Here is a 25,687-nt window from a genome sequence, read left to right on the forward strand (position 1 = left end):
TATTGACAACTCACACTCAGCAGCTCCTGTCATGGGAAACAAAGAAAACATTCTCACGTGTTCTGGTTTGCAGTGCCTTCCAACACCACTTAGAGCCCTTCAACCTTTTCACATTTTGTTACATTGCAGACAAAATTTCCATAGCATTTTCTTGGAATCCTTTGTGTTTACAGAACAACACAAAGTTTTATAAAGTTATAGGAAGAGAGGAAGAGAGATTCTACTTAGGATATTCTTTTATAATCAAATTTTGTATTACACTTCTTTTCCACATGACCCCTGAACTGTGTGTGTTCCATTGTCTTCATGTCGCTCCTTGTTTGTTTGCTAATCTTTATTAAAGATTATTTTTTATTAGATAAACATTTTTAAAATCATGTTGGCATCTACTTATGTGCTTTTTTATGTTTGTCTATCATTTAATATCTCAATCATTTACATTGAAGTTTGTTTGTAACATGACATAATGTGAACATGTTCAAGGGTCATGGATACTTTATAGTAGAACGGAATGAAATCTGTGAGCTCTGAGATCAGGGTAATACTGCATACTTATCCACACAAAGCCCCACATGTGCCCTACACTCCACCCCTTGTTTTTCTTTCAGTCTGTCATCACTCACAGATTTTTGTCTGCCAACTGTTCCTAGGGAGGACGTATAATGACCTGAACCAGTACCCGGTCTTTCCCTGGGTTCTCACCAACTATGACTCGGAGGAGCTGGACTTGACCCTTCCAGGGAACTTCAGAGATCTCTCCAAGGTATGAGGACCTCTTGGCCATGAAACTTAAAATCTTTTACATAAAATGTTCATTTATTGATTGGCGATACGCTTATTTAGATTTAAATTGCAAAAATGTTATGTGTCAGAAGATCACTTCACATTCTAAAATTGGAAGTTGATAAGAGTCCTTTAAAAATCTTAACAAATATGAATATTTGATGTCTACATTTTATAGGCTCTGTTATGCATGACAACCTTTTGAGCAGGAATCGGATGTGGCATTAATCACTATATCTCAGTTATTTTCAGTACACGTACATCATGACTTTATCATACTTTTTCAGATGCTAAAGAAAAATCTGCACTGAGACAAAAGAACACTTCTGGAAAAAGTTTACAGTTTGGCAATTTTTCTTGCTTGTAAAGAACAGCCATTAACATCTAATAAGTGCATATATGAGACAGTATATGAACTTGAAAGGTAAATATACTGCAACAGCACTCATACAAAGTCCACTTTAGCTGTATAGTATGGGTCTAATGGTGATGTTGAGTTGACTGAGTCCTGCAGAAACAAAGTATCCCCAAACTATTACACTTTTACCTCAGTGCTACACAGATGTTATGGTTTATTTTTTTCCAGACAGCTGTATTTGATGTATGCCAGCCATGACAGTTTTCTCTTGTCCGAATAGTTAAATTTTAGACTTTGCTCAAATTAATTATTCAAAAAGTGCTGCCCTTTGACTTTGGCAGTCATTTCGAATTCCTTGTATTGCAGACCATTTTCTGCACATAGCAAAGTCTGGTGTATATTAAGCTGAGACATTTAAATCCCTTCCCACACGTAAATCGCCTCAGATAGCTCTTTTAACGATAAGTCTGGTGTTAACTCTCACTTCAGCAAGCAGGAGGACGGATAAATTGATAGATGGATAGATCGAAGGATGTGTTGCAGTGAACTCTGACAATTACAAAGCGCATAAATCTGCGTAATAACAGGATCCTTACTAATGCTACCCAGCTACAGCAGCTCAGACACAATGTGGCCAATGCCCCGCAGCCCTGATAAATAAATGTCAAGGTTTTCTGTAACTGAAGGGGAGAAGGCAGCAGATCACTCTACCACGAACCACGGCCCGGTTTACTGGTTTTCTACCCCCCTTCTGTCTCTATATCTCGCTCTTGCACGCTGCTGCTCACTGACCTGAAAACAGTCGCATTCCTGTCTGAGCGCTCTCACTCACTCCAGTGCTGCCTTATCCTCTCGTTTCCCTTGGAGCACCACCGTTCTAGCTTGGAGACAAGTTTTCCAGTCTCACTTCTCTACAGTTTGCATCAATTATTAGGTATTCGATCAACATTATCATCAACTTAAAAATAAAAGAAGTAACTAAAAAGTCAATCAATGCAACAGTCTCAATTTCACCAACCCAGAACATGTTGAGCTACAGAGAGAGTTCTTATCTTGCTGTGGTCAACTCAGCAACTTTCATCTTTACCTGTTGGGTGTCCCAGGTGGACTGAGAACACCGCCGTGTGTGTGTGTGTGTGTGTGGATGTGTGTTTGAGGGCGGTTGAGCAGAGCTGAGCCACATGCAACCCAACTGCCCTGGGGAGACAGTTATTTATTGTAATGTATTCCAGTGACATCCTCCCATGCTGTTTACAGGCCTGAGCTGCCTTCATTAGCATGAGTTCACAGCCCATGTCTCCTGACAGTTGTCCTTGGAACCCCGGGGCTTATTCCTCCAAAAGTTCACTGATACTATTGCAGAGCAGGACAGAGGCCTGCACTCGTGTCCTCTCTTCTTGGTCTGCTTTTTTGTTCCATTATGGATTAGTAGTAGTGCTAGTGTCTCTGGAGACCTGTTCATTGTATAGTTAGTCTGAGTGTCTTCCTCAGATAGATTTCCAGTGCATGTGGTTTTACTTTAAGAAGGTGATGTCTGTGTTGGCAGTGGTCTGGTACTTCCCTGTTTAATTCACTCCAAGTCAAACGAGTTCATTTGCGTGGAAAGTCCAGTTCGTTTGGTAAGGCGTGAATGAACTCTGATGTGGACCAAAATAGCAAACTTTGCTCTGCCTACAAACCGAGGCCACTAAAATCTGATGCCACTCAATTTTTGCGAAGAAGGAAGTTGTGCTCAGTGTTTTCTTCAGAAGTTTTCATGTTGTTTCCTTCAGCGGTTCTGGATGCAACTCTACCACAGGCGAGAGTTTGGTTCGTTTGACACAGTGCAGTGTGAACGCATACAGCACCAGCTGAAGATGTAACAAATGTAGTATTCTTGCTCCCCAATTGATCAGGATCTCCCATACCAGTACCACTAGGTCTAGCAGTACTGTTTCAAATGCTTATGTACAGTTTTGATGTCATATTTTGGTTCAGGGGTCTAAAACATCAATATCTGTCTTACATTTGTAGAAGTCCTCAACACACCTGAATGAAATTTCTAAATTGCTATTAGTTTTGCTAATGACATAATCATTTGATTCAAGTGTGCTGAAGCAAATAGACATTGAAAAATTGCCCTGAGCTGATATTAGTTAGTTAATTACTGTAGTATTTAAGCAGCAGGCAAACAAAAATCTGGGCAAAGATATCCTTATAGTAAAAGTCTAAGACGAACACAAAAAAAATTCTGAGCAATATTTTCACAAGTTTATCAACAGGGGTTAACATTTTGAAAAAAAATTTAATTAATATTCACCACTCACACAACTTGGTTTTATATAATACACGTATTTATTTTTATTTTATATAGTATAGTTTTTTTTTGTTTTTTTTCAGTGAGTGCTGTCACTTGTCGTCTACTTGTTCTTGGACTGCAGTTTTTAAACTTTAAAATAAACATTCACCCTGTACAGATTTTGCAGTCAGAACATAAATGTTGAAGAGATAAGCAGCGTATTTATTTTTTCATTTTTAATTTACTACATGGTTGAAAACTGAAGCAGCCCATGTCATCTACTGACTCTTTAGAACGATGCACGTTTACAATAAAATCTCACGCTAGAGCTGCACATTGCACACTTTCCCACAGATAACTCATACCTGAAAGCTGCTTCTCACCTGAAATTGATTGATCCCTGGGCGGACACCATTGTTTAAGCTGCTCCAGGTTTGCCTCTCTAAATGGTATCCTCCCAAACCTGTACGCACCCACAATTACCTGCTGGTTGGGCATTCAGTGAGCTGTAAACAGTGTTATTGAACATTTCATCGTCGTGCCTCGAGGCCAAACTTCTGCATATTTGTATGTCAGAAATATTTACGCAGCCAAGTGTGTCATTTGATTCTAATGATTATTTCTCGATGGAGTGACAGGTCTGTGATAGATGAAGAGAAGTTTCCTCATAGTTGTTAAATGGTGCGATGAAGATTTAATTGCAAAAGAAAGCAGAAAGAAGCAGATGTCGTTCAACTCTGCTTTTTCTCACCCTCACTACAGTTTAAGGTATGCATATAATTTTAGAAAAGAATTTCAAAATATAGTCAAATAAATAGCTCAGAAGTTTGCATCCCTGAACCAGTGCACTAAAGTTCACCCAATTTTTCACCCAAATTGTATTTTTAAATTTCAGCCACCGGAAGGGAAACTTGGCTGCCCCAAATCTCCCTTTTCTGCACTTTATTCCCCACAACAGATTCTTATTCCTTCTCACTTTCATTCCAGCCAGGCTGTTTGTGAGCACATCTGCTTTATCTTGATTTGGAGCAACTTTATTGCATTAGACTGGAGCTCCATGCTGTGCTGCTTCTGTCAACGGAAGCAAAAATGACTGTGACTTGCCCTGACAGAGCACCATAGCAACATACAGTAATGTAATTTGTTTTGAAATATAAAATGCAATATGCTTCTCCTTGGGAGGTGGCTTGGATATAAGCAAACAAAAGGAGACACGTTCTTCACGTTCACTCACCAACAGCCACACTCGTTTCCAGTAGCCTTGGAGAGCAACACCAGCGCTGATCCTAATTGGATGTGAAGCCAGTCAAAGTTTTGATCATACTTTGCTTAGTTCTGTTGATGTGTTTCAGTGGGTCAGGTGTTATACAAGAAATGAACTCCGAAAAAAAAGTACGTGTGGAAGTGTCTGATGCAGTTGTTTTCATTGTCTCATAACTATGATCAGTGCAGGGAAAAGGAACAAGGTGCTTTTTCTTTGCTGCAGAGAGCTAACAGAGCCTGTACTGAACTTATCAACAGATGGTGAATATGACAGCATTAAAAGCACTAAAGTGCCACTGACATGCTTTTGTTATGTTATAAATGTTTGCTTTTATTTGATATGAAATCCCAATCATGCATTCTCCTCCTAAAAGTTATATATAGGTCTCCTCATTTGAACATTTGTTTTTTTGTCATTGATGCAAAGTGTAACTTTAAAGGTATTTATTTGGCTGTTAAGTAAGAAGTGACATTCATCTGACCAAGGAAGCACCCAGGCCATTTTGACTGTGTACAGTATTTATAATAGCCACAAAGTAGCATTTCAGAAACAACCATTTGGGCTCCTTCTTATGTAAAGCGTCCATGTTTCTGTGGCCCAATGTATTACCTGAGCTAGCATAGTGCTGAAATATACATTTTCTTGTGGCTACACTCAGTGAAAGATTATCTTTTTTTTTTTTCACTTGGAAATGTCAAGTCACAGAAAATATGTTGATGAAATCATATTTCTTTAATTATTGATTTTTATTAAACAGAGGTCACAGTTCACAATTGTGCTTTCTATAAGATAACAATGACAAAATAAAATAAACAAGGGTTTTGACATGGTAAATGTACAATGATTAAGTCTTTATGTTTATGAGGTTTGAGACATTTAGCTTTAGCCACCTTATTTCTTGAGGTGGTGTTGTAGGATTGATAATGGAGCTCACTGCAAATGAGTTTGTTTCGAAGGCTAATTGTATATACACAGCTATATATAGGCCATTCGTTTATTTTATTTTATTTTATTGAGGCTACAGGACAATGGCTCTCAAAGACTGAAGTTGTAAACCTCTGATTAAGCATATTTGCCATATGTAGCAATGGAGATAACCAAAAAGCTAAATATGCTAATACATTTAATTAATGACAATTTCTCTAGGTCATCCCTAAAACTTTTGAAAGATGAAGTGTGTTACATCTTTAAGGTGTAAAAGTTGATGTTTCCGTATCTGCTTTTCAAGAGACCAACTGTTTACATGGTGGCCCAGAGGCAGTGGCGCAACTACACATTATTCAGGTGGATGCGAAAACATAGATCGGCGCCCCCCACCACCCAACCTCTCGAGGGAAGGATCGTCAGGGTGAAGGAGCGACGCTCTCACCCCCCCCCCCCTCCCGAGGCGACGATACCCCCCCGAGGCGACGATACCCCCCCCCCGAGGCGACGATACGTGAAGGGTAAAACTCGCTACATTTACCTCGTTATGTGCGCGAGGTGAAGGAGCGTAAGGCGCGCCGAAGTGTATGGAAAAACAATCATCGGCGCGCCGCCCCCTCCAGACGGGGTTTTGGCGCCCCCTCTGGTGCTGCGCCCCTATGCGTTGCATACCCTGCATACCCACTTTTTGCGCCACTGCCCAGAGGTCCAGGTCTTAACTCATGCAAAGCATGATGGTTTTTAGTAATAAGGTGAATTCACTGCTTGTTTTGGACATAAAGATAGAAGAATACACCCAAGAATCACTAAAAACAAATGTATGTTCATCGTTTTTAGCCTCATGAATGGCGTCACTTGCTAAAACTATTCAGGCCCCATCAGTCAGGGGTACGCTCTGTTGTTTTCTGTAAATGTCTCTGCTTGCCAAAAACAAGTTTTGATAAGACAAAAAAAAGGGGTTATGCTTTTGTTTGTTTTTTTAACATCGGTCACACACAGGTAATGTTTCTTATTAGTTATGCTAACACAGCTGAACAACTTGGGAACACTGTAAGCATATTTTTTGTCTCATTGATTTACAGCCAAACACTGAATTAATAGGAAACACCTTGTCAACTTAATTGTTTTTGGATCTCTTCTGTGTAACTTGGAGCTTCTTGAAAATGTGTGTGTGGTTTGCTGTGCAAGAACACACGCACAGCAAAATTCAAGGTCACGTTTTGTATTTTTTTATTTTATAAAAACATATATTCATTCACTGCATGGCATTTTTAGCAGTAGACATCCAGTTAAATATTTAAGATGGTAAACATCAAAACAAACTACTTGACTTGACAAGATTAGTACTGATACAAAGTAGTACTAGCAGAGAACTTTTTCACCTTTGTTTTCCTTGTTTCAAATGTATTTCATTGACTTTTTTTGCATTGCTTTAAACTGCATTAGTCAAACTAGCAGTGGTTTGATGGAGTGTGTGACGTCTTGTGTCTCACACTCCAATCCATCTGGGCCAAGACGTCACATGCAAGGCTATTAGCACCCCATAAATCTATGCAGATCTCAATAAACTTCTCCTTCAGTCTTCTCGGTTGTGCTAACACTGATGTGGTTTGCCATTAAACTTAAAGGAAGAATGAAAACGTCTCCATTTAGTTAGGACTTTTTTCATTTTCATTTTTTTTTCTCCTGAGGAATGTGTTGTGTTCCACACAAAGATGTGACTGCAGAGATGCTTTGTCTGAGTTTGACAGAGATTTCCATTTGGATAAAGATTAGCAGCAGTTTTAATAATTCCAGGAAATTGCTTTCGTTTTACAATCCGGTCTCAAAATGTTTATAGTTGCAGTTTATTCCATTTCTTCTTAACCTGCTTTAAGGCAGAAAAAACAGTCATTGATTACATTACCAGTCTTCCTCCCCCTTTGTCACTGATTCAGTAGTACTGAGTATATTAATATTGACTGCTTATATGCCTCCAAGGCTCTTATATTGGATGTTGTGATTGAAAGCGCAGGAAAAGCAATTTATTCACCACTAAATGTGGGTTTAATGGGAGTCATTGTGTTGCATTAAGAACTCATGTAGATGAAAGCCTGAGTGGTGGTGTCGCAATAATACGTAAGATATTATAGAGGAGTTGGTTTAATTATTAACCAAACTATCAAAGCTTCCAACAGTGAAGTAAGTGTCTTAATGGTGAATGCATTTAGGAACATATTTTGTTTTTCTATCTTCATAATTATGTGCTTGCGGACATTTTACACCTGCATGTTCTTGTCCATAAATTGTAGTGTTTTATTAGTTGTTACAGCCATGTTTCATGGCTGTTCTTAAGTTTGTGAATGTTGATATTCATTCAGATCCCGATCTGCAGTATCTCTCCTTGTGTGTTAAGACCTGCTAACTTCCATCAGGACTGCAAAATAATAGAAAACATCTCTGAACACAGCAATAAAAGTAACATTTCTGAAATCTTGGCTTGAAAATGTTTTTGGATAAATTAGTTCTGACCTGCATGAATGAAAAACATTTTAGCCGGGAGAGTTTTTTTTTTTTCCCCTTTCTTGATCCTCACTATGCCATCCTCTGCCCTTTTGCTGTTCTACCCTTTAATTTTTGACAGAATTTAGGACAGCGGGACCTTTTAAACGACCAGGAAAATAAATGTGGTTTGACATAAAAAGTCTCACACATTGAAGCTCCATTTGTGCTTTAAGCTTTCCAGCAACCTGAGCTTGTTTTATTTCTGTTCACAACTTTATATCTGTAGTCCATATTTAAATTTTTTCACAATTATCCCAATGTGGACATATATTTTTTTATAGTTTGAAGCAGTAATTTATACTGTAAAGTTGTTCTGATTTTTTCTGACTGGTAAATCAAATTTGTGTTGTTTTTGTGAAAATGAGGTCAAGGCTGCTTTGTATTTTTTACAGCATCTTGTAAAGGTTTTTACTGGTTACATCTAAGAGAAATTGATTGCAGCGTGTTGAAGTTGAAGAAAACTTTTACATCGTGACTTGTACTCAAAGTTAGGCCATATGAAAGCCATGTTTAATTTTCCTTTCACTGCACAATTTCGTGTTAATTTGTGTTAATCTGTCACACAAAGTCTGAACAGAAATTCATAGAGGTTATTAGTTGTAATGTGACAAAAATGTGAAGATGTTCTGAATTCTTTTGCAAGGCTGTATGCTGTGTACTTGGATTTACTGACCTAGAAAGGTGACTACTCACCAAATACCTAAGCAAGCATTTCTGTCACTGGTCTTTTCTCATTATAGGATTTTCAGAACAGATTTATTCTCAAAGGAGGCAATGATATGCAAAGCAAAATGCACATATTTTGCAGTTTCACATAAGTTAAGGGTTTTTTTATTCCCCTCTGAGAAACTTTAGTTAATTTTAAGACTGGACGAGAAAGCAGTGAGAAAGAATTACCTACTACCACTGACATTTACTAACATGATTTACAGTAAATTGTAAAAGGAACATGACACACAAATAGAGACTTTGTTTTCTGAGCTAAAAATATTAAAGAATTTAATTTTTTTATTAGAAAATAATTTTTTTCTGAAATTTTTTGAAAGAAGCAGGAAAGGATTTATCCTTTATTTATGTAACCTGTAAGCTAGTTGGAGAATGCACAGATGTTCAAATAATCAGTCATTTGTTGCCTTCTTAAAGCAGATGATTTTTTTTTAAGTGTAAGAAAGTCCGTCAGGTTAGAAATATTGGTAAACTTAAATTAAGTAACCAAAACTGCCAGAACTAAGCTTTTTTCTGTCTGTTTTTCCAGCCTGTTGGCGGATTGAATCCAAAGCGTGCAGCATTTTACTCCGAACGCTATGAGTCAGGAGAAGAAGACCAGACACCTCCCTATCATTACGACTCCCACTACTCCACTGCTGCCACCACTCTGCATTGGCTCGTCAGAATAGTGAGTATGATCACTCCTTTCGCCGCCCTCCATTCCTGTTATTATTCTAATCGGAGAATTAGTCAAGAATGTGAATAGGAGTGAAGTCAAACCAGCGCCTCAGACAGCTTTTCGTTTCATTTTTTTTGTGTGTGTGCAGTGGTTGATTGTCACTTGTCAGACTTGATGATGCTGTTACTTTGAGGTCTGTCGGCTTCTGCACAGGACGCAGCTCAACATTTCAATTTGATTGGGGCTGAGTTGGACCAATGGCGCTCAGAAAACACATTTCACAGGCCAGTAAACCAGCATATGTGAACTAAATAAAGAGTGGCTGGGTAATGATTTACAGGGGCTGCTGTGACAGGTTTATGTGTTTCAGGCAACCCAGTGAGCGCCAGAGACATGTCCATCAAGGTTACTGAGCACTGTCCTCATTTACTGAGGAAGAGGAGCAGGAGGCACCTCACCTCCAGTATGGTTCCTATAAAATGGGCCTTTATAACCCGCAGAGCTTCTTTGGAACACTTTACACATGGCTTTGGAAAGCTTACAAAACTGGAACAGTTTTATGGAGAAAGTGCGGTTTAGCTATCCAATGGTCATTATTACTACAAAAGAGCTAATGAACTGAGGGAGTTTCCCTGAAATAAGCTAGAAAGGTTCCAGCGGGTTTGTGTCTTCCACATGGTGGCCGATCTGTTCTCTGAAACAGCCAATAGTCGAGATCAGGCTCTCTGAAATCCAAACTTTATTATTTGCTGCTCTCAGAAAGATCACAATAATTCTTTTTCTTCAGGTTTTAATAAAAAAAATTATTTCAGAGCTATTTTCTAGTGTTCAGCTGGAAGAAATAACAAGAAAAACTAGTGCAGATATTCTGAATAAGTGAGCAATTGCCTGTTTTGAAAAATTACATTTCTTTTTCAGCTAGCATGTCATGCCATGGTAGTCAACATGTCAAAAAACGTGGGAAAACTATCGTCTTTTTTTCCATTTGAGCTTCAATTGAATTGATGTCTCATTTTCGTTCTCTGTAGGAGCCCTTCACCACGTTCTTCCTCGGTGCCAACGATAACAAATTCGACCATCCTGATCGCACGTTTTCTGCCATCACACGCTCTTGGAGAAACTGTCAAAGAGACACGTCGGATGTAAAAGTGAGAAATATAACGGTGCCGGGTGTATGCTTTGCCCTTGCAACTGTAGAACCATCATGTGTTTGTGTTTGTGTATCGACGTGGTTCAGTGGTTTGGCTGTGAGACAAAAGTTCAACCCTGAAAATAACAAAACGATGTAACAATACTTTGTTTTCCTGCTGTTAGAATGCATGCAGAATTACACAAAACCTGCTTTCCTTCCTCAGTAAAGCTCTCAAGACTATAAAAATAAATAACATCCCATTAATTATAAATGTCTTATCTAAACAAAAAGAAATTGCAGCCCCGCAGTGTGCACATACTCTATGCATGTTTGATTTATCTCATGCAAAAAGCAAAGTATTTCAGAGGTAGACTGTTCTTGAACAAAGGCTGAATCTGAAAGGAAAACAAAGCCCTCTCTCTCTCTCTACAGATTCTCTGTGCACGCACTGAAAAACGCTGAACCCTGCTGATTTGCCTCCATTTTGCCCACTGCATAACACACAGCAGGGATACGCACTGACCTCAAAGTGTCATATATTTCTAGCACACCCTGCGTAGGATAGTGTTGCCTCAGGCAATTAATAAAGCATTAATGACAAAAGCTATTTAAAATGTAGTCTTTTATGTACAGACAGGGCTTTTACTTGCTGGGATCATGGGGAGAACCAGCAATCCATGTGAGGAAGAGGTATAACACTGCAAGCCGCTGAACGACTTGATAGTCAAATGCCACCCTGTTAACAAACACAGTCTACTTTTGGCCACTTGCATGTCTGCATGCATTTGTTGTTACACACGTAAGACGGTTGCTAAACTAATAGAGGCATTGTACTATGAAGGACAGGGCAGTATTCCTAAAAGGATTTCATAATTTAATAGAAAAGCGGAAATATTACACAAGAGCTACTTTGTTTGGGTTACTCATGGTTTCTAGCATCAGCAAGCTGCAGGAAATGGCACTATGTTAGCTTCTTGTTAGCCTCGTATTCAAGGATGTTCAGGTCCACAGCCTGTCGCAAATAGATAAAACCTGGGAATACCTAAGAGCTCCTCTAAAAAATGTACCTACTTATTTCAACAGATCAAGGTGTTGAATTGAACATGTTAAGTAGCATTGCAGCTATGTACATTAGCTTCCCAAAAAGCATTTTAAAAAACATATTTTACTTAAAATCTACGACAAAATCCAACAGTAGTTAAATTTTTCACAAATTATTTGCAGTTGCATTCTTAACGAAAAAATAAATAAATAAAAAAAATAAAAAAATAAAAATAAAAAAAATTATATATATATATATGTATATATATACATATGTATGTAGCTACCACCATCAATATATTTATATTTGCCAACACAAAGTATAAAAAAGAAGACAATTAATTGCTTTAATTTCTTTAAAATAACAATCTGAAAAGTGTGTCATGCGTTTGTATTCACCCCTTTGACGAAGTTTAAAGGAGGCATAGTGCGTGTGACACAACTGCAAAACCACCAATACATGTAGATGTACCTGAACTACCACAAGCTTGGCAAGCAGAGCGTTATTTAAAGATCATCAAAGAGACCCATTTAAATTCTAAAGCAGCTGCAAAAACACACATTTCAGATAAGAAAATCTGTTACGGAGATAACTTTACAATTATGTGCTAGTTTTAAAATACAATGCATTTTGTAGATTTAATGTGGGAAAAGTTCAATGCTAGTTACAGTATTTTATGCTTATGGATATATATAAAAAGAGCATCACCAATGATACAACCCGATACAAAATTACCCGTAAAATTGGATACAAATCCACCAAAGTGGGAAAGAAACAAAAGTAGTCGGCTTACAGGGTTAAGGTCAGTCTGGCTCAGACCACTGAGCAGTCCATTGGGCCTCTGATTTAAAGGGAGCTTGTTTTTAGCGGGGTCTCTCTTTCATTAACCCCAGCCTCCTCCTGTAGTAATGATGACAAGGCCAAGGGAGGCTGAACTCCTGAAGGGGATGACCCCTTAAAGGAGCAAGTCAAATGGAAACACCCCTGAAAAAAGAACCTCTCCTTCCTGAAAACACTGCAATTTATGTTAATTCTCTTCCATACCTCTCATTTATGTCTGTATGAACACGCAGTCAAGTTATGCTGGCACAGCTGCCCATTGACAAAGAGAGATATAGACTTTTCTTTAAAGTAGCGGGGACAAATCCACACACACGGAAACACACACACAAACTGCCAGTGTGTTGTCTGAAGGTATCCAGCAGCACTCTCCTGGTGACAGATTTTGACAAACATGTCATTAAGGTGACACAGTGTAAAGCAATGTAGGCTTGAGTGATTGACTTGTTAGCCCATTACAATGCTGTTGCAGAATTAATGGCTACCATGGGAGGGTGGCTTGAAAGCAGAGCTGGCAGTTTTAACAGCTTGGCAGTGAGTTACAGCAGCAAGTTTACAACCAAAAAAAAAAAAAAAGCGGAGGGAAAGTGTGCTTATGTGTATGTGGACGAAAAGAAGGAAACACAGATTATACTTTTTTTTTGTTTTTCTTTACTCCTTTTCCTGTCATGTGCAGAGGGTGAAATCTGACCAACAGCAGACCAGTAGTCTTATTGGCCTGTACCATGTCATGGCTACTCACTCTCTGAAAACCAAATGATTTATGGGCACCTAAAAGCTCTAAGCAGTAAGTTTCCCATAGGCAGGATTAAAGTCTTTATTACCACTGAATCTGACAAATGCTGCTTTTATAAAATAAAGAGAATTAGAGGAGCTAAAGTACTGACTTGATAATCTCAGCTTGAGAGAAAGACAATTATTCTTAAACTTTTCTGTGTGTCTAATGAGAACAGGGTGAAAGACCTACATTCCTAGAGTGCTTATGCCTGATTGCGCAATGGCTCTACTCCTTTATCCCTTCTTAGATCAAGAAGGTAAAGGATTAAAATGGAGGATGCATAAGTGCTGTCTCCTTTATTTCTATATTTTAATTAACCTTTCCTGGACAGTCTGTCCATTTAAACTGCATTCAGTTTTAACCATGCTGCAGTATTAAAATTGTTAATATATGTTTAGTCATTAAATTTTTAATTAAAGACAGTGTTCATGCCCTGCGACAGATTGGCGGCCTGTCCAGGGTGACCCCGCCTCTCGCCCGGAACGTTAGCTGGAGATGGGCACCAGCAACCCTCCCGACCCCACTGAGGGACAAGGGTGTAAAGAAGATGGATGGATGGATGGATAGTGTTCATACTACTTAAACTTGTAATGCATAATTGTGGAGTGGCAGGAAAACTATGTATGTTTTTCAAATTTCTTTCATAAATGAGTACCGTATTTTCCGCACTATAAGGCGCACCTAAAAACCTTCAATTTCCTCAAAAGCCGACAGTGAGCCTTATAATCCGGTGTGCCTTATATATGGACCAATATTGAGCCACGACAGGTCTAGCAACTACAGTAAGAAGCCGCCGACTTCATTTTCGCCCGTAGAAGAAAAAGCGCGCGGTGCATGCTGGGATAGATGTCAGAACACTGGTTTGTTAATAAAGTTTGGCTGACCTATCTACCTACCGACCTGATAATCAGGTCGTCTGCAGATCATTTAGCACCACGTTCTCCATGAACATGCTGTGCGCGAACGGAGAAGGGTGACCATCGTCCGGCCCGGCACAGTCGCTGAAGGCTCTCCTCGCCGACCAGAGTCGGACTGTTTTGTTGACATTCCATTTACTGCAGCTATTTCTAGTGGATGCATAACGCAACTCCAGCCTCTACTGTAGCATCTATTCTATGCGCCTTATGATGCGGTGCGCCTTATATATGAAAAAAGTTTTAAAATAGCCCATTCATTGATGGTGCCCCTTATAATCCAGTGCGCATTAAAGTGCGGAAAATACGGTACTTGGGAAAAATTGGCATTCATCTATATTTAGTTCCCTTTACTCTGGCATCCATTGATTAAATTCAGTGTTACCATTAACTTCCAAAGTAAGCTAATTGGTGAACTGAGTAGACATATCTGTAGTTTAATGTCGGTATAACTATTCTGTGAGTAACAATAATCAAAACCTTTGGCATAAGGAGCAAAATTCAATTCATTGGAATTTGGAAAAATGTTGGAGAGCTTCACAACTAACAAGATATAACTATCCATCTGACAGACCAGCTGGAGGAGCATTAATCTCAGAAACAAGCGGCCTTTGGTAAAACTGAAGGAGCTGCAGAAATTCATGGCTCAGATGGGAGAACCTGTCAACAGGACAATTTGATGTTGTGCGTTCCTTAAATCTGTCACTAGTGATATAGAGGCAAGAAGAAAGTCATAGCTAAAAGAAAGTCATAAGACATGTTGTTGCATATTGACACAAGCTATGTATGGGACTTTGCTAACATATGGAAGAAGATTCTCTGGTTTTGTGAGACCAAGCTTGTCCTTTTTGTGCATACAAAAAAAAAACATGACAGAAATTCTAACTAACTATTACAGCTAACTGACCATCCCCATGGTGAAACACAGTGTGGGTAGCATTGTGCATTATGAAGGCCTTTCTTCAGCTGAGACAGAGAAGCTGGTTAGGACTGATACAAATTTAGATGGAGCCAAATCCCTGAAATATCCAGAGTTGCAATGTTATGGTTTAGATAAAAATATATTTATGTAATTTTAATGGGGGATCTGTATCAAGAGGTGAAAACCGATGTTCACAGATGGTGTCCATCCAATCTGACCAAAGTAGAACTGTTTTGCAGACAAGAATGAACAAAAGTTTCAGCCTCTGAATTCACAAAGGTGTAAGAGACAAAACAATAAAGACACGCGGATGTAATAGCAGCGAAAGGTGGTTCTACCATGTATGAACACTAATGCATATCACATGTTTATTTACCAAATATTTTAATAACCATTAATCAATTTTCTTCCACTTCATATTTATTCAACTTGTGTTGGTTTATCACATAAAAGACAAATGAAATCTGCAAATGTTTGTGGTCACTGTGAGAAAAATGTGGCAAAAAAACCCAATGGGGTATGAATTTTCCAAGAAACTGTCAAACATATGGGATTTGCTCTTGTTTAAGTACAACAGAAAATCCTGTTGGGAAGCATGTTGTCTCAAAGCTCAGGTCAATATTTGCTCTCCCCTTGGTGTAAATCACACTCGGCTTTACATTAAGAGCTCTTTTACCAAGCTCACTTCCCCTCCACAGCAGGGTCCTGACCCCATCACAAGAACCTAGAGACTAGAGAGAAAAACCCAACTCAGTTCCAGTTTCATTTAACACACCTAACACCTCTGCCTGGAATAACTGGACTAGCGCCGCTCGACGACCCTCCCATGGCCTGCTGTTAAGTTTGTTTGTGTTACCTTTCCCCTTGAATTTTCACTTCTTCTCAGTGAGATTGTTTCTTATGGTTTTTTTGTCTTCTTTTTCCCACCTTTATATCCACAGACATATTTGTTTTCAGGCCTTCAGAATCACCCTGGGTAATATTATATGAACATTTCTCTTCTTTAGGAATTGATTCCCGAGTTCTACTATCTCCCAGAGATGTTTGTTAACAGCAATGGCTACCATTTAGGAATGAGGGAAGACGGAACCATGATCTGTGATGTGGACTTGCCAGCCTGGGCCAAGAAGCCTGAAGACTTTGTTCGGATAAACAGGATGGTAAGCTTTATGAGGATTGCCTGTTTAAACTCCACAGGAGTTTGATTGATTCCCGCAGGAGTTTAAACAGGAATAAAATGAGGTCTCACCATATAGAAAATTTTTTTATTTGTTAATAATGTACTTAGCAAAATACTTTTTTATACTATCTCATTCCTTTCAGTGAACTACATTACTCCCTGCTTAGGAAAATGTTTACCTTACTTGGTGAATATTGAATAATTTAAGTGATTTAAAATTATTTTATTTTGGTTTTTATAACTTTGAACTTATATTTAATTCATAAGTATAATGTATGTGACTTTATTGGTTTGCTTTAGAATTTGTGTTTATGTGTTGTTACACTATTTACATTGCGTTGCGCAAGCAAATTAAAATTGTGTCTTTTTCCTGCTCCATACTTATCTGTTAGTGATCAATTTAACAATTTTACAATATATTCTATAATAATTAATACTCAATTGTTACCCTCTAACTTTTCCTTATAATGTCTTGTTCAAATTGTGGATTATTAAACTCAGTACTATCCCTCCACCCTGAGTTCCTACAATGTCACTAGAGGAGAGGGCAAAGGGCAATTTTATCTTATAATGCTACCCTTTATGAAGCTGGGCCCCATCTCTTGGGTAGGGGGCAAAGGTCTTTATGTCTGAGAGTGTGTGTTTAAACACAGCGCACAGCATGGGACTCCCAACTTCCAACAGGTTTCAGGTATACAGCACCAAAACAGCAAATCAGGGTCATTTGTTACCATCAGATAAACTCAGTTTTTCCTTTAGTCTCAAATGACTTGGTGCAGAAACTCAGCAAGTCTGCTTTCTGCATTAACACAAAAACTACACACAAAGGCCACTTGATAAATAGCTTGATATACACTGCAGAACTAAGGGATTTTGGTCGCAAATGATTCTGTATACAAATATGAACAATCCTACTTGTGGGTCAGCAAAGATGAACAAAACGTCCTATTGTCCTTTTACGGCTTTGTGATAAAAGCAACTATTACAAATAGAAATCTGATTCCCACTGTTTTATATTTAAAGTCTTTTCATAGCATGTAGCGTGCTCATGTTTAACAAGCCAAACAACTGTGACTACTTTGTGCCAAAGGTGGAGCAAGGCAGCAAAAATGTACCTTATATTCCCACTAAAAGATTTTAATATGCCTCTGCTTTCTAATTTAGGCATAACGACCGACTTCCTCTATAAACGCAGAGCAACTTCTGCAACACAGCTGGGCAGAAACAATATACCCTGAGGTTAGGGGCCGCAGTGTTTTTGGACCTGAAGTAGAAGGACGCCATGGGAACACTCTTGACCTTTTCAGCAAGAGTGGCAGAGTTTGGCTGGTCTTATGCAGGTGACCTTTCCCCAAGCTCAACCCGCGCTGCCTGGTTGTGCTCCATCAGGCGCGTACACCAGCGGAGTGGGTGGGGGGGAGGCGGGGGTGGAACGGGGAAAATGAAAAATTGTTAATGGCATGTCCGCATCACCTAAACAGAAAAGGCGGTTGAATGGAAGAGAAAGGAACGGCTGCAGTGGAAATGTTGTCATGTTGATGGGATAAACATGCCTGACGTTACCTTGGATTTTTAAACTGTTCAAAAGAATCGTAGTGCAGTTCTTCTATTTTTGCTTTCTTTTGTTCTTTTTTTCCCCCCCATCTAGCCCACGTTTACTTCCTCTTTTATTTCCTCTTCTGTCGGTGAATCTTCTGGACTTGCATCCCTTTTCTCTCCGTCTCTTTTTTTCTTCCCTCCTCTCTCTGTTTCTTTTTTCCTCCCTCCCTTCCTCCTCCTCCCACTTCCCATCTTTGCATGTGCCACTTTCAATTGTCGTGATATGCCCTGTGGCAAACTCTGCCTCTGTGAGCTCGAGCAGGCTTTGTTGGTAATGGCTGTTATTCCTGACGTGAGGGGAGGAGTGTAAATTTCTCTTGCAAAGCTTCACCTCTGCCTGCATGGGAATTATGTTGTAGCACGCTGTGGAACAATGCTCCGACCCCCATTGCATGTTTTCTATAGGTGCTGTAGATTTGTAATGAGCTTTCTTAAAATTATACCCAGTGTCTCTCTCCAGTCCTCCCGCAAGAAATCTAGCTTGTTTTTCCACTAAAGCAATTATTCTTCCCTTTTGTTTTTTTAAATCTGCAGTTAGTTTTAAAGTGTGTTTGATCTTGGTATTAATAAGGGCATTTCTTTGTCTCCACAAAGAGACTGTGGTAAGTGGAGAGATGACCGTGATGGGAAGTTTGTCCTTTGTTAGATCGTTAAATTAAGGCAAACGTCTCCATTTAACCTATAATAAAACAGCAGTTATTTTTCTGTGGTTAAGTTACATAACCCTAACCTAATGGTACAGTTGGACTCTGAACTGCAAGCTAAATCCATAAAATTTCCCTCTAGGAAATGTGCTTTAAATTGTTTTGTTACTGTCTATTTCACAGAGACAATAATATATTCATGTGTTTTGGGAAATCATTCCAAAGAAGTTGAATTTCTTCAAATTCTGTTTCTTTGTGTATTTTCTGTTTTGTGTAGATGAATAAAAAAACACACTTTTACCCTTGTTGCTTTGGCTGAGCAGCAGCTCCACAGTCTATTTAGATCACAACGATAAGCCGGAACAATAAGAAAAAATAATATCTAATGAAAAGAGATATGATAGCTTCTCTCCACTAAGTTAATTATTGATCCTTAGTCTTACTCTTCCACAAAGCCTTTTTGAGTTCACAGTGATTATCCCCCTTACTGTAGAGTTGCAAAACTGAAGGACTGAAAGCAGCAACAACAGGAGCAAAAGCGGCTCCCACTTGTTTTTGAAATTTCCATGAAGATGCTTTAAGAGGCATGTCACAGTTTTCATTTTCATAATTTGCTATTCTGCTCCTTTTCTGTTAAGATTGAGGATGCTGTGTAAAGTTAGCTCAAACGGTGCTTTCCCAAATGATTCCTGTCTTTGTTTTCCTTCATCCTCTTGGTGCCAGTTTGTTTTGGCCATGGTTGCTGAATCTCACTAAGTCAGTGAGGCACCTAAGATGATGTATTTCATTCCACTGGCTCATTTCCTTATACAGAGTATGCACTGTATGAGTGAAAAGCAGGACTGTGAGCATAATTTGTTTTTATTTTTAATTCTGCATGTTGTGAGTGGGTTTGTGAATATGATGCATTTTGCAGCTCCTTGCAAAATTCTTCATCCTCCTTTAACTTCTTGGATATGTTTTTTTAAATATAAAACCCCCAAAACACTCAACGTATTTTATTTAACAGACCAACATAACAATCTGAACATGAATGTGAATAAAAGGAAAATTAAATATATTTTTTCCATTTCTTTTGTTTTACAATAAAACTTGAATCCTTGATGCAAGCACCTTCTGCTGCATTTCCAGGTGTTTGCCTTTTTGGATGTGTCTGTTCCAAGTTAGCACACACAGACCAGAAGCTTAAAGGCCATTTTTCTTCTCCAATTAGCACAAATTCACTTGGACTGGATCGAGAGCAACTGAGAGCAAACGTGTTCAAATCTTGCCACAGATTCTCGGTTGACTTAGGCGTGGACATTGACGTTATCCTTTTAGCACTTTTAACCATTATGTTGTAACTATGGTTATATGTTTAGGGCTGTTGACATTCTTACAAGTAAAGCTCTTCTAAACTCCCTGCCCTGCTAAAAATAAGCAAACCAAAAGCATGACGCTGCCAACGCCGTCTTTAGACTGTAGGTTTGGTACATTCAGGATGAAGTGAAGGGTGCTATCTCTAATAGCACCCACGTATTTCAGAATTTTACATTTAAAAAAGAAAAATGTTTACATCAGAATTTTGTGCAAATTTTGTGTTGGGCTATAACATATAATATCCATAAACTACATTGAAATTTGAAAGAAATAGGAGAAGGCTTAAGTGGTGTGAATATAACATAACACATGTCTACACCATCAGACTGGCTGCATTACATTTTCACCCAATCCTTTTGCTTCATAGCATTGTTTGAAATGTCTGTGACTAGGATTTAATGTTCTGCTTGTGCAATATCAAATTGTCGCCTTACTAAGTCACAAAAAGTGATTTTGGCAAAGAAAAAAAAAAAATAATAATTTTTGCGGCGGGGATGTTGCAACAAGATAAATTTGCCCAAAAACATGACTTTTGGCAAAAAAAAAAACCTCAGACCATTATTTCAGGAATTATCTCCACTCTGTTTGTGTTTTAAGTTGAGTTTGCCTTGTGACTTTTGGCTCCAGTGCTTTGTGTTCCTGGGGTCCCTCTCACCTCTAATTGCCCTGTGCTCCTCTGACAGGCCCTGGAAAGCGAGTTTGTGTCATGTCAGCTGCATCAGTGGATTGACCTTATTTTCGGCTACAAGCAGCGAGGGCCAGAAGCAGTGCGTGCCCTCAACGTATTTCACCACCTGACTTATGAGGGCTCCGTCAGCTTGGACAGTATTGCTGACCCTTTGCTCAGAGAGGTAACGCTCACAGACACACACACACACACACACACCCCCACACACACACACACACACACACACACACACACACACACACACACACACACACACACACACACACACACACATACGTATTCTCACGGTGATGAAGCCACCTTCTCTCTTACTCACCATGCATGCAACTTCCTGTGTGTATTTGTCCAGACATGCCTTGCAGTTCCTGGAGCGTTCATACCGTGCATCTGTCAGTCAATTAATATGTGATGCAAGTCTAACCCGTAGGGTAATCTGTCAGGGTTGCTGACTCTGCATGTTTACTACAAGATTGGAGTCATTTTTGTTGACATGAGATTTTAATTCTGTTGTTCGGTGAAGTCGTTTTCTTTGAATATCATTTCAAGTACATTTTTGACCTTGTTAACTTCATATTTCAGCGCCCTTACTTTGGAATATACCGAATGTCGCTTTTCCTAATCAGGTCAAAATATCTGTCTGAGCCCTTTGATCAGTCACAAGCAGTCACTCAATGAATAGATACATGACATAATCCTCTTATTTTAACAAATTAACTCAGTGACTATTAGGTGGATTGTTCCGTTTGCATAATTGCAAAGGGAAAGGGGACCAAAGACTGCAGCAGCTGGCATGCATTGTGGCACTTTCCAGTGTGAGCTCTCCTCTCCCTGTGATATTCACCATCTGCTGTCTGCAAAACAACTCATTTATATACTGTCACTTTCAGGGGCGCCTTTATTTATCAAGTGACCACTATGCAAATCACCTGCAGAAGATTTGGCTCATCTAATTACCAAACCATATCGTGAAAGGTTTGGTTTGTGTTATTCCAGGAAATAGTTTCGACGATGCCTTGTTTATTTTCCTTCAGACTGGAAGGTTTTTAGCTGTCTTCTGCTGTCACAGTTGTTACTTTGAGGGGTGACAGTACTCTTAGTTAGTCTCACATTAGGGAGTCAGATATTTAGAGTCCCTAATTATGCTCACATAGCTGAAAGTGTGAGATCTGAATTTAATTGTGCCAGAAACTGGATCTTTTAAATGATGTATTTTTTTTGTTTGTTTTTTATATGATGAGCACTAATTAAGACAAACTGTCCAGGTATGGTAATTCATTATATTTCATATTTTATGTTGTCATTTTTATTTTCACTTTTCTTTGCCCTTGAAATTAAAAACCTTTGTCAGATAATATATAGAAAAACACTTATTTAAAAGAAAAGAAAATAAATAATGGTTAATTAATTAATTAGGTGGCCTTGAGGTGTAATATTGACAACAAAATAAAATGACACATAAAAACATGTGTATCAAAAATACGTTTTGCTGAGAACAACAAAGATTTATGTACACTAATACATTTTTTTTTCCAGAAAGATTGCTCTATTTCTATATTTTATATTAGATGTTAGTTTGAGTTTGAAGTAAGTTTTTGTACAGACCCATTTCATTTGCTTGCCTTTTTACTACTTACTAAAGTACAAGTGTGTAGTAGATGTAAAGTTGTTCACAGGCATTAATCTAATGTAGTGTTTAAATGTCAGTTTATTGAAGCACACAACATTTATTGCCTTAGAGCGCTTAGACATTTGCTGTATACATATATTCCAAAATACAATTTTGTAAACATTCCTACTGTCTTAACAGTATGTGTGTATTAAAGTACAGCCGTTATTAACAGAATCTAATGTTGAATGAGCCATTCTAGCCTATTTCTGAAGCTGATTTGTGACAGAATGTATGTTTTTCTAATAATTTTCAATATGCTGTGTTTGGCATTTACAAGTTGATTTTATTCTGCATTCTAAAAACATCTGATTTCACTTTAATTTGAATCCCACAGAGAGAGAGGATATAGTACAACTAATGTAGAAAAATTTTAAGATACTATAGGATATTAATATTGCTGTATTTTCTATTTATTTCAGTCAGAGTTCACTAATTACTTCTACTACTCACCCCCCCCCAGGTCATTGTGTTACCTGCTTGGATGAGTCATTGAGGTGGAGGTGGAAGTGTGCCGAGTGTTCGTCTCACTAAGATTCGTTGATATGTGATGATTGACTCCTGGTATTGATTCATCCAGGGCCTGACAGGTGAAACTGCCGACCTGGCATTAGTCACAACAATTAAGGCATTTGAAACGTCAAGAAATTAGAGGTCACGAGAGATAATTTCCTTGTGCGTGTCAGATGAAAATGATGACACTTCCTGACATGCTGCCAGGCCTCTGGTCTGTGGTTGAGGAACAGTGACAGCTCTTCTGGGCATGCTGCCGGAACAGCAATCCTTCGCTGTGATGCCTCTCCTGACACCCTTTTCTTATGGAAAAACATGACAGCAACCCCTTGATTCAGACCCCACTGTGTCACTCACAAGTAAACAGACAAATTATTCATCAGTGGAACTCTATTGCTCCTCCTGCCACTGCCCCTCCTGCCACCTCTGCATCAACAAAGACGCCAAAGTGTGCTGCAGCAAGCCTCTGACAGCCTTTGAGCTTGTTGACATTCTTTAAATTGATTTCACCTTGATATTCTGATGTTGATGAAATACAAACGTTCAAATGGTTTGCATTACTGTCTCTATTGCGCATCATAAAGATTTTAATTCCCATTATATGTGATGAAAGCAGGATTAGACACAGGCACTTACCCGTGGACAAATTGTCTGAGACATATTTGCTCTCACTTAAAGTCATATAGATGTCCATTCCCAAGTAATCACTTGCTTGGGAATGAAAAAAGCTTCAGGGCGACTCTTTGTTTTACTTCAGGATTACATTCGTGACAAGATCGTCTGAAGCAGATTTCTGTCGACATGTAAAGAGTGTCATTACATGGGAAACTAACACTACTGCTGTGCATTCCTTTATGTGGTTTCTCTGGTGCGTTTTCTTGTATAAAATGTTTTTGTTCCCTGAAAGCCAAATTATTGGAAATAATTTGCTGTGTTGTCTTTGACCTCTGTCAAAAGGTGAAAAAGCTTGCTACAAATTTGTAGCTGCCATTTCTGGTCTTCAATGATTCAAAAGGATCTCAGCTTTCTGCTTTAGTCATCACAAGGGAATGTTTGCTTTTGTGTTGCTGCATGTGTGCTCTGGAGAGTGATACTAGTAGATCATCCTACACGTGCAGGTCAGTGCCGATAAAATAAAAGGTCATTGAAAAAAATGGATTTATCTCAGTAATTCAAGTCAAAAATGTAGCTTAACACGTAACTGAGTCCCTCAGTGAGGTTTAGGTCAGGCGAGTTTCTTGACCAATACGGACAGCAATACCACGGTCCATAAACCACACGGTGGTTCTGCTGTTATTGTGGGTAGATGTTACATCTTGTTTAAAAATAGCAGTGGGATTTTCTTGGTTTCTTCTGCACCGTTTTTCTGTTTCACTAAACAAGCAATCAGAATTTGTGAACACAGTCAGTTTGTTAGTCAAGCTCCTTTTATAGTTAACATTAACCCATTACATAACATTTCTCAAATAAAAAAAAAAACATTTATTTTATTGGTCTTATGTACGATTCACATCATTTTAGAAACCAAACACTGGCTTCCGGGTTTGGTATTAGCTGTAGGCTATGATTATCAAAGTTTTTTTTAAAGGGTTTGGTTTGTTTGATGCAGCGCAGTGTGGAAGTGAACTTCACCATCTGAACGTGTAGCAAATGTTGCAATTCTGTGCTCCAATCGAACTGAAGCTACCGGACTATCGGATATGAAATCACCTTTAGACAGGAGAACATATTGTTATGAGGAAGGCTATGTGCTGCTCACCCCAGCAAGACAGCTTTTACTTGGAGGGAAAATAATCTAAATGGTTGTAGTGAGCCACTTCTCAGTGGCTCACTACAACTAATGACTAATGACTTGCCTGTTTCGTTGTGCTACCTCAGAGTGGAATACAGACATGTTTTTGTCATCCATCTCTGGGGATCAGTGTCCAAGTGGCTGAGAAATATTGATGCGTTTTGATCAGCTTGTGAAATATCATATCAATGACTTAACCTTCAACAAGGTAAATCCTCACAAAAGGACTCAAATGTAAAGAAAACTAGCCAGAGATTCCTTTGAAAAATAATATTCTTCAAGACTATCATCGTTCAGCAGCCCAGTTTTCATCATTATGAGTAATTTGATGTTTTCCACATGACAGCTATCTCAGACTTTATGGTGTATGGATCGAGTTTCTTTATTTGAACAGACACCTTGACCCTGAACCTAACCTTAAATACCCATAATGTCAGTTGCTTCAGTTACTTGGCAGACTTTGTTGTAAAAAACACGCTAACGTCTAATGATTCCCAAATGTGCAAACCGGCTCACATGAAACTTTCACTGCTGCATGACAGCGCTCACCAGTGTGGACATTGCCTTTTTTGGAGCCGTGAAAGATCTGAAGTGACCAGGCGGTGTTGGGGGCGACTGTGTGCCTCGCAGGTGGCCTGTCCTAATTCGGCATCACCTCCAAAAGCCCTGCGCCACGTCTCTGACTGTGGCATTTGCTACCCAATGGGTCCTTTTTGATAGTGAGTGGTGTGTACAGGGGCAGGGAAATGAGGGCCAGTCACACAGGCAGTCGGGAGGGCAGACGAAAGGCTGAACGATGTATGTTTCATTGTGCACAATGGCATTGATGGACATCTACAAGCTCTTCTGATGGTGGAAAAGGCTTCAGTCACATCAATCACCTCCACCTCAGAGTGCCACGCTTTCAGTCAAGCTCAGCAGCTCTTACTGCTTCTGTTTAGTTTAGTTTTTTTTTCTTTTTTCTTGTTGCAAGCAGAGAAGCTCTTTTGTCTTTTTTCCCCCAAGTTTGTTTTCTAAAAATAGAAGAGCTCAGATTCTTGTGGTGGTGTTCTTTTTTTTCACTGTTCGTTATCTGACTTC

General features: G+C 38.9%; 1 protein-coding gene across 6 annotated transcripts in view; it reads left to right on the plus strand.

Annotated features, from left to right (window-relative positions):
* nbeab (neurobeachin b) overlaps positions 1-25,687 on the plus strand; it is a 220,153-nt gene that overhangs the window by 180,961 nt on the left and 13,505 nt on the right. For all 6 annotated transcript variants that reach the window (XM_081614411.1, XM_008426293.3, XM_008426301.3 and 3 more), the window contains 5 exons: positions 651-763; positions 9,407-9,547; positions 10,567-10,686; positions 16,174-16,326; positions 20,632-20,799. In XM_081614411.1, the coding sequence (XP_081470537.1) occupies positions 651-763; positions 9,407-9,547; positions 10,567-10,686; positions 16,174-16,326; positions 20,632-20,799 (695 nt within the window). The remainder of the gene's footprint in view (positions 1-650; positions 764-9,406; positions 9,548-10,566; positions 10,687-16,173; positions 16,327-20,631; positions 20,800-25,687) is intronic.

The sequence above is a fragment of the Poecilia reticulata genome, chromosome 13 (genome assembly GCF_904066995.2).
Source record: "Poecilia reticulata chromosome 13, P_reticulata-male-v2, whole genome shotgun sequence".
In the NCBI taxonomy this organism is placed as follows: domain Eukaryota; kingdom Metazoa; phylum Chordata; class Actinopteri; order Cyprinodontiformes; family Poeciliidae; genus Poecilia; species Poecilia reticulata.